This window comes from Pundamilia nyererei, unplaced genomic scaffold (assembly GCF_000239375.1).
Source record: "Pundamilia nyererei isolate P.nyererei 1_Seehausen unplaced genomic scaffold, PunNye1.0 scaffold00840, whole genome shotgun sequence".
NCBI lineage: Eukaryota > Metazoa > Chordata > Actinopteri > Cichliformes > Cichlidae > Pundamilia > Pundamilia nyererei.
This window is the reverse complement of record NW_005188241.1, coordinates 1-9,966: the sequence shown is the minus strand read 5'-3', so window position 1 is coordinate 9,966 and position 9,966 is coordinate 1. Positions and strand designations below refer to the sequence as shown.

Sequence of the window (9,966 nt, the reverse complement as noted above, 5' to 3'; positions counted from 1 at the left end):
AAAGTTCAAGGGGGCCGAATACTTTTGCAAGCCAGTGTAACTGTGCCTGACACATGACTGTCCGGCCTACAGTTAGCTGTTCTGGGTGTTTCTCATCGACTGGCAGCTGGTTCATCTGTGCTGCCAGATGCTTGTGGAGTGCAGTCAGCTTCTTCAGCCAGTAGATGTGAACCATGTCAGTGTCATGGTCCTGAGTCTGCCGACTCAGTGTTTCTTTATGCTTTTGTTTATTCTGAGTATGTTTTCTGTTATGATTTTGTTATAATGTTTGCCAGAAAACCATCAAATCTGAAGGAGTGAGAGAAATGTGCCAAGAAAGAATGAGCTGTATACAGTAATATCATTAGCGAAACGTCTTTGATAGAAACTAGAATAAGCAAGTGCAAATAAAGTAAATTTAAGAACTTGTAAAATACATATAAGAAAAGATCCAATAAAGCCACACCATAAAACACAGATAATAAAACATTAAAAACACTACATGGGTTTTCAACATTTGCTCTGTTGTTCCATTTTCCAAAGCAGTTTCAGTGAGGACCAGGTGCTCGTTCTGAAGTAGCAAAATGCCAAGACAGCAATACTCAAAATTATGTTCTATAATAAGATTATTCAATTATAAAGTTTTGCTAATGGCAGGCAAAGGTTTATTAAATTTTAATTTCATTAATTTAGAGTTCAGATTAAATTTCGTGTGGACATTAGAAGGATTTTCACCTTTGAACATACATTTTGATGGTCTGTGAGGTTGGTATGTTTCACAGTACTCTCATGAGTTTATGGACTATACATGCTGACCAGAAAAACAACAACAACAACACAAAAAAATCAGTCCACTCTTCTATCTCAGAGAAGCAGACAGATTTCATAATGCTATGGCGATTTGTGTCTTTATCAAAAAACAAACAAACAAAAACATTATTATAAGCTAAAGAAATTGATTCTTTTCTACTCTCCTGGAGTACTCAAAGCGCTCTATACAGCATGCCACACCATACACACAAGCACTCTACACTTTGTCAGGGGTTTCTAACAACATACACTTTCATACTGGGGGAGCCAGGAATCAAACCACCAACCTTCTGATCAGCAGATGACCGGCTCTACCTCCTGAGCTACAGCCATCACCTGCAGTAGCCAAAGAAAAGAAAAAAAACTGAACTGAGCTGAATGCATGTGTTTAGCGCCAGTTTGGAGGGCCAGGAGTGACAAAAATATGCCATTAAATAATTAATTAAACGTTTCATTAAATAATTAAAACTGGAATTAATTAATTTAATTAATATTTCAATAAATATTTAAATGCCCATTCATTTTATTTAAAACATGTAATCAATTATTTATGTCTTCATTTCCAATTTTTAAATTAATGACACATTTAATTAACAATTAATTAATTACTACATTTTTGACACATTAAATTATTTATTTATTTAAATTTTTAATTATTTATTAACAGATTTAAATCATTATTTAATGGTGTATCTACCCTGACCCTGTGGCTGTCTTCATGAATTTATTTTATCTGTCAGCCTCACCCATCAAAGTCAGGGGGTGGAGTCAACACCATTGCTTCGGCCTGGTGGCCATGTTTTAGTGGGTGTTTCTCAGTGCCAACAATGGACATGTGGAAATAACTGAACTGTACTTTGAAATACCCTGTTTGTATGTCACCAAATATACTTTGAATATTTTTCTAGCCGGGAATGTAGTGTTTTAGTCTTGAAATATCTGGTCGGTTTGTCAAGAAATTGGAATTAATTGATTAAATAAATATTTCAATAATTAATTAAATGCCCCTTCATTTAATTTAAAACATTTAAAAACATATTTATTTATTTGTTTCACATCTTAATTTTAATTATTGACACATTTAATTAATAATTTATTGGTGTATTTAATTAATTCATTTTGTCACTCCTGGCCCTCCATCCGCAGAGTTGAACTCGCGTTATCGCGAGGTTGGTCTTATTTTGAATTCAGGAGCAGGGCTTTGTTTACTTCCGGTGTACACAGAAAGGTTGGAAACGGCTGGTTCTGCAAGAAAAGGTACTCAATATGTTGACAGTGATGGTTTCAGCATTAACCGCGTTATAGGAAATGTGCTTTCGTCACTTTTTGTGTGTGTTTTCAGCGAGCTTTGCTTTTCTGTCCTGTTATACGATCACGACGGTAAGATAAGCATTTGACCCTAAAGCTGAAGTTTACACAAGTAACAAGCTTGGCGCGTACGCGATGAGGAGTGAAAAAAGGCTTTCTAATGGACACGTGCTTTCATGCAGTCATGTTTGCAGCAGGGCGGAGGGGTCAGACTTCCCTGCCTTCTTGGTTTATTCGTGCTACTCGTATATGTGGCACTAAATATGCAGTAATCACACGGCTGGACTCAACAACGCCACGTGTGACTCATGTCATGTTTGCATGTTTGTGCAGGTGTTAATGATGACGGTCCTGAATCTGTCCTTTGCTGCGTGTGGTTTCCTGGGGATCTATCACTTGGGTGCCATGGACGCCTTTCTCCGGCATGGGCACAAGCTGCTGGGCTCCCTCGGGGCCTGTGCAGGTGCTTCTGCTGGGGCACTGGTGGCTGCTGTAATGGTCACAGCTCCTGAAAAGTTGGAGGTATCGTGCACAGTCCAGGGGTATGTGGGGTTAGTGAAACCCTCTGGTCTCTCTCAGCTAAATGGAGACAAACTATTTCTCGCTCCTGATTCTTGCTTCTTCTTTAGTACTGGCAGTTTTTATATGTGTACGGGACTAAAGACTTTGTCAGGGTGAATGATGCTCGGGGATACTTGCTGTCACACACTTGAAGAACCGTCTGTTTTAGTGATGCACACTGTAACAGCCGATCCTATAAAATAACAAGTCAGATGTTAGCATACTCAGAGTGAGTAATTAGCTGTAAATTCAGGAATCTAGATGAACAACAAGCGATTGAGTGAAATGTTATTTACAAGGCGCACTGTGCTCATATATCCTCTGTTCTCAGTTAGTTCTGCAGATTTCAGACTTTGATTGTATTGAGGTAAATCACCAGCTGTGCAGGAAAAATGAATCTGTGAGTGTAGAGCTGAGTGAATGAGCTTTGTTAGGTGTGACTGAATGATATGACTGTGCTTTCATCATGGTGTTTGTTTCCTTCTTCCAGCACTGCAAAGACTTCACCTACAGGTTTGCTGACGGTGTGAGACAGCAGCGGTTTGGGGCCGTCACACCAGGATACAACTTTATGCTCACACTCCGGTAACTACTTAGCAGAAGTCTCCTCAACAATCAATGTTACACGATGGAGGTGTTGATGTCTCCCATTGTGGACCTGCAACACGTGTTGCTGTGAATACTGGTTGGTGGTCAATGACCAGCTTAAACACTGAAAACACTGTGGAGATATTTTCCACCTGCTGCAGCGTCATAGCTCTGTGTCACGCAGTGGAAGGTGCACTGAGTTTGTTTAATGCCACAGTAGCAGTGGAATAGACAGATCCATTATCCCCTGAGGTTAACTTGCAGTTACTTTTATGATCCTCATGTTTTGTACCTTACACCATTATCAGGTCAGAAAGCTAAAGCCTTTACCAAACCAGTCAGTCTCTTCAGATTCAGCAGTCATGAAGCACAAGTAGTGTCCATGGGTTAAAAAGCCTGTTTCAAACATTCCCACAGTTCACACTTCATGTCAGGACTAAACAAACTACGTAACCCTGGAGCACCGTCAGCTGTAGCTGTGCAAAGATGTTTGGCTCTTTCTAAACAAGTCACTGTTTGACTGAATGGAGCCTGAGCAAGACGTGTTTGGCCCGGGTGCGATCAGGACTTTGTGGAAGAACAAGATTCGACTGAACTCTTAACACATTATTCATATTTAATGATTTTTCATTTGCTGCTGACCCTGTGTGAGCACCGAGTTTGTGATAGAGACAGAAAACAGGTAAAGAGGCAGGGGGCCAGCTGCTGCTGGCGGTTAGTTTGTCAGTATCTATGCTTGAAGTGTAAGCTGAGGTGTGAGGAAGGCACACGGCAGCTGAATAAGGCCAGCAGGCTTCGGTCAGTGTAAGTGCTTGATAGCTTGATTAATAATCGCACGTCCCTGTAAAACAGTGTTTACGATGCCCTGTGGAGATGATTCCATTAAAGCTCTGACAAATGAACATCTGTGTGTGGATTTTCCCACAGGGAGGGGATAGAAGAGATTCTCCCCACAGAGGCTCACAGTCTGGCCACTGACCGCCTCTACGTCTCAATAACACACTCAGAAAGTGGCACGAACCACAGCGTGTCGACGTTTACCTCCAGGGAGGAGCTCATAAAGGTTCGCACCCCTCTCTGTAAACACACACAGTCAAACATGGTCATAAATGTTTATGATTGTTTTACAGCCTTGTTTCTCTCCAGTCTTCAGTTTAGTGCTTTTACTACTATAAATGACACCGTGCTGTATATGAGCTGTTACCTGACTGCACGCGCCTCGTGACCAAAATGTTGAGCGACGAGCTGCCGAACCAAGTGTTTTTGCCGGATAACTGTCCCCCTCTTGTACCTGTCCAGGTCCTGTTAGCCAGCTGCTTTGTCCCAGTCTATGCTGGACTCAAACCAGTAGAGCTCAGAGGAAAGGTAAGGGTTTATGCCGGTGTCGGAACAAAATCAATTGGTTCATGATGTTCCGCAGGAACGAGCGACAGCTTGCTAGACTGATAAATCGAATGCTTTGCTGACTTCAGAGTGTTCGGTGCTAGAAAATGTTAAACATACAAAAGTAGATTATTGAGTGTGAGGATTATTTAAACTCTACTCTTTACTGGTAAAGACAACAGCCAGATATCACAGTCCAGGGTTAAAATGAGCTTTAACATGTGGGCATGAAAGAGGTTCTGAATAATACCTGAGGTTTTGTTACAACGAGTCAAAATGCCTGGTAAAGAAGATATTTGAATGTGTCTTGAGCCACTTTTACACATGAATTGTGGACGACGATGCATCATCTGAAGTTAACAGAGGCCTTTCCTTCAAATAGCACATAACAGGTCCTCTTCAGATGTGCTCTTACTGCTGGAAACCAGTGGAAACCCTGTTCCTTTGGTTCAGGTGAGGGTACACGCCACACCCACTCGCTGTAAATCCACGAGGCCTGTGCTGTTCTCACGTGGATGTGACCTGACATCACGTGGACGTCATAGAGCGGACAGCTTTCTCTGCTCCGGCTGCTGCGTGCACTAGATTTGAACGTGTCCGTGCTGCTTGGGTTGTAGGAAAGTTCAGGTTTGCAGGGCTTGTCTACAAAGTATTTAATGACAGGATTATTTATGCAGCTGTAGCTCAGGATGTCAAGCAGGTCATCTGCTAATCAGAAGGTTGGTGGTTCCACCCTGGCTGCTTTTCTCTCCAGGCCATCCATCAGAGTGTGAACGTCAGATAAAACACACCAGCTTCCCTGTCCTGTTAGCATGTTTGTGATTGTCTGAAAGTCTCAACAGCTTTCTTTGCTCTAAACCTTTTTGTAGCTGTTGTGTGACCAGAAGGCTCTTTGTTTCCTGTAGAAATGGATTGATGGAGGATTCACTGACAGCCTGCCGATCCTGCCTGTGGGACGAACCATCACGGTGTCACCCTTTGCTGGACGGCAGGATGTGTGTCCGATCCACAGGGGGCGGTTCAAAACTCAACTCAGCTTGGCCAACATGAACATAATGGTGAGAACCGGAGCATCTGATTGGTCTATAAGGAGAAACCTGGATTCCCAGATTATTCTCCACCTTCAGCTTTTTACCATAACTGAGCAGCGTGTACGGCTAATAGTGCTAAAGATATGTGCCAGGCAACAAAGCTTTCTCACTCTGTGAACTTCCTGTCAGTGCACGTGGAGCACACCACCACCACCACCCAGTGCTCCAACCTGCTGGTTGTATTCAGCTTCTTCAGCAGCTTCAAATTTCCGGAGATTCCGAAACCAAAGTGCTGCAGTTATGAAACAGAGTCATGTTCAGATATGTGGAGGGTGCGTTCAGACAGAACTGACCGGTGTCCTTCACACGGTCACAGTTCAGATATTAGTCTTTGACATTACGTTAATAATAAAGGTAAAGAGTTCTGTAATCTTAGATGTGCTGCCAGAACCATAAATCTTTTGATCTCGTTAGAAGATGAAGTCGAGCTGTAGATGTTATTTGACCTGAACCAGCTCACAGCACAAAGTGCAGCACGTCCAGCCGTGAATGGCTGCGTGTGCGTGCAGAAGGACGTGTTTCTGTCACTTTGTTGATGTGAACGCAGTCTTTCCGTTGGCTTCCTCAGCTTTCCGTGGAGAACCTCAAACGTCTGAATCAGGCTCTGTTCCCTCCGTCCGCCGGCGCCATGCGTTCGTTATGTGAAGAAGGTTTCACGGACGCCGTGAGGTTCTTAAAGAGAGAGGGCTGGATGGGCTGAGCGTCACACATGGACAAACGGAGCGTGTGAAGCCTGGAGTGTCGTTTACCAAGAAGGAATAAACATTTTCTGTATTTATACGTACTTCCTGGGTGATTTTACTCACCCAGGAAACAGACACATGCTAGAAAAGTAACTGCACCGATGTTTGCATGCAGTGATGTTGAAGTGATTCAGCCTTTGACTTGGAAAGATGGTACATTGCGGGCTTCACTCAGATTACTTTGATCACACAGGCGTCCTCTCTGTGACACATGTGAACCTGGACTTTTATCATAGTTTCTTTTCTTTTGACTTGAAGCAAAGTGAAAAATATCGGATATCCGTGACCCGCCTCACAGAAAGGTTTGTGCCGCCCTCGTGGATGCCGGCGGCTCCCCCAGGACACGAGGCAGCACGAGTCTTTGAAGGGTTGGATGTTTGTGCAGGTTTGACTGCTGCTGGGTCACCGTTTGATTTCCTTCAGGAGCGACTTGTGTGTGAGAGCTGCTCTGCACTCAGCCAGGCGAGGCAGCAGTTACACACATGCAGCAGACTGCAGAGGACAGGCTGGGATCAGGATATTCCAGGAACCCTCAGTGCCATTTCCGTCTTTTCTATACAGTCTTTTTGGTGAACAGTGTGAAGGCTGTGATGGGGCTGTCGGTGCTGCTGATCTTTAAAACCAGGAACTCCATGTGTTCTGTTTTTTGATGTCCTTTAAATGCTGTTTGTTGTAAAATGAGTGATTTGAACGAGTAAACAAAGGAATGTCAAATAATAATGTTCTTGTCGTCGCTGTCATTATTCTCTCAGACCCGAGCCAGCTGTTGGGATGTCTTCGCTCCCTTATCGTCTCTTATGTAGCACGTCTGTGCTGACATGATGCCGTATGAAATCCATCATAGATACTGTGCATACTGACGAAAGTGACAGGGAGCGCCGCAGCTTCATTTTAGGCTCAAGACGTGCAGAAGTCCACCCAGGGATGTGCATCATGAACAGTCCTGAGTAGTACAGAACCTGAATGTTGTATCGTAGTCAGTTAAACATTATTAGTAACAGAGATCTGTGAAGATCTGCTGCAAACACAGAGGTCATCCTACTGTCATCAGTCAACTTTTATTCTTACCTTTAACAACAAAGTCTTCAACACTAATGTCAACAGACAAACATGACCTGAGTCACCAGGACAGGCTTGAGTTTGTGTTTGAGTTCTTACTGAAACGATTCAGGATTGTTTTGCATTTTAAACTTGTAACATCTAAATTTGATTTCGACACAGACACACACACGCACACACACGTATCCCACTCGTGCGTATTGTGTTATTATGTAAGCTCACCTGCTGCTTGTGGTAATAAGGCTCATTTAAAGCTTCCGCCTGCGGCAAAGAAACCCCAGCTTGTGTTTTTCTCCCTAATGTTGAGTCTCGTAATGAACTACAGTAGGGGACTGCTGTGTGGACGGAGGCCAGCTGAAGGAGCTCATTTGTTAGTGTAATTATTCAGCTGCTGACTTCAGTGTATGGGACTGAAAAGCTGTTGTTCACACCTGCAATGTGTTATTTGTGTGATAAGCCGTTCAGATCCACTGGAAAGCAGAGAATGCTTTTCAGCTCCTGGAAGTTTTTCATCTGCGAGCTGCACTGTCCTCTGGTCCTAAACGAATGCAGTGGAAACTGATTCTACAAAGGCCCAAAGAGGATGGAGGTCTAGTATTTATGCAATCCAGGAACATCCGTGCCCTTTGTGCTGTTCTGTCCAGTTATTTGGGGAAATGGGATTCTGGGCTGTAACCACAATACTGCAGTAGAAGCTCCCGCTGAGCCCCGGGGCTGCTGGGAGATCCAGTCGGCAGATATGATTGGTACCTTTGCACAGGCTAATAAACAACTCCACAAGCTGCAAAGATTTCTTTGTTACCCTCGCCTGCACGCTGAAGAAATAAGCAAAACATAACGGCTATTTCCTGATTGTTTTCTACACTGTACTATCTGAGCATGAAGGAGCGTGACACGTATTAAAGTATATGGCCTAAACTGAGGGCGAATCAGGACGCGTGATAGCCCACCCTGTGTTCTCAACAGACGAGCTCTGATGTGACTTACGGTCTGCAGTCCTCATCATAGTCAGCCTGTCCACGTTCCCTCAAAGCAAAGAGCTCACTGCTGAAACACACCAGGCTACAGGTCTGTTAGCGATGCTGAGGGTTGATTTTTTATTTTTTTTTTGCAGGCACATTCAGACAGTGTATCCAACTACAACAGGGCTGTCGAACTCCAGGTCTCGAGGGCCGGTGTCCTGCAGGTTTTAGGTGTAACCCTGGGTCAGCACACCTTGACCAAATGATTAGTTCATTACCAGGCCTCTGGAGAACTTCAGGACATGATGAGGAGGTCATTTAACCATTTGAATCAGCTGTGTTGGATAAAGGACCCGTCTAAAACCTGCAGGGCACCAGCCCTCGAGGCCTGGAGTGTGGCCAGGGGTGTCACACTCCAGGCCTCGAGGGCCGGGTACTTCAGACCCAGCAACACACTCAGACAATAACTAGAACTGAAGAAGCTTCTCGGATGAGAGGTGAAACGTCTTCAAGCAACTTAAAGAAGTCCAGACGCTTTTCTTTCCACGCTGTGGGCAGGTTTTATGCCTGAAACACACACATTTACAGATCACATGCCCCGATGCTCAGCCCCAGACTAAGCTTTCATTGGTTGTTTGTTCACACGCTCACATTCTGTGCAGTTTAGGCTGATTTCTTTGGATATTGATGAGTTCAAATTAACTTTTTTCCTCAGCTCTGAGGAATGAATAGATACTGCTGTTCTCTCAGTCCACTACCACCAGTGCCAGATATGATCACAGAGGTCCTGCAACTGTCATCAGCCACAGACGCACTGTTCATGGAGCTTTTCAGAGAAGTCAGGCTTGAACCTGTTACGGTGCTGCACAAGATGATGTTTTTCAGCCGTACATCTAAATGTGGTTCCAATAAGTTTATTTGAATTTCGAGCTCCAGTGACTGAACCTGAACTGGAACACACAGACACAATAACTGATGGTTAAAAAGATGCTAGGGCAGGTCCTGACTTAAGCACGGGGTGGTGGGGTGTGGAAAAGGGCTCAGATAAGACTGGCTGCAGGGGCCCGGGAGCCCCGCCCTTCCCTGAGCATAGTTCTGCTGCAGGTTACTTCCTGTTAAAAGGGTGTTTTTCCTTCCCACTATTGTAGAGTGCTTGCTCACAAGACATTTATAGTTTTCACTGTAATTATAAAGCACCACTGACACCATCAGTGAACTGGTGCTATAGATGAGTCTTCTCTGGGAAAATAACCCAAACGGCAGCAACATGGCTCTCTTCCTGGTGCTGCTGAAGGTTGTCACTGTCCCCCTGGCTGAGGTCAGCGTTATCTTGGATTCCAAAAGGTTTCATGCCATCCTACAGAGGTCGATTATCTTGTTAACAATTTCACTTCTTTACTACATACGAATCTGCTCCTCTGAAAAAGAAATTCTCACATCAGAGGTATAACTTTCAAACACTCACCTGAAAGCAGATGACTC

The 9,966-nt window shown here is 43.9% G+C and overlaps 1 protein-coding gene across 3 annotated transcripts; it reads left to right on the top strand.

Moving 5' to 3' along the window:
• Positions 1-1,963: 1,963 nt before the first annotated feature.
• On the top strand, positions 1,964-7,183 carry pnpla4 (patatin-like phospholipase domain containing 4). Of its 3 annotated transcripts, none has more exons than XM_005755020.1 (7): positions 1,964-2,046; positions 2,431-2,619; positions 3,149-3,243; positions 4,174-4,309; positions 4,546-4,611; positions 5,535-5,687; positions 6,887-7,183. In XM_005755020.1, exons 2-7 carry the CDS (start codon positions 2,437-2,439, stop codon positions 7,034-7,036), a joined length of 783 nt encoding a protein of 260 aa, XP_005755077.1. In that variant the 5' UTR covers positions 1,964-2,046; positions 2,431-2,436; the 3' UTR covers positions 7,037-7,183. The 3 variants fall into 3 exon arrangements, with proteins under 3 accessions (XP_005755077.1, XP_005755078.1, XP_005755079.1); XM_005755021.2 differs by having other exon boundaries at positions 6,289-6,955; XM_005755022.1 differs by lacking the exon at positions 4,546-4,611.
• The last annotated feature ends 2,783 nt before the right edge of the window (positions 7,184-9,966 follow it).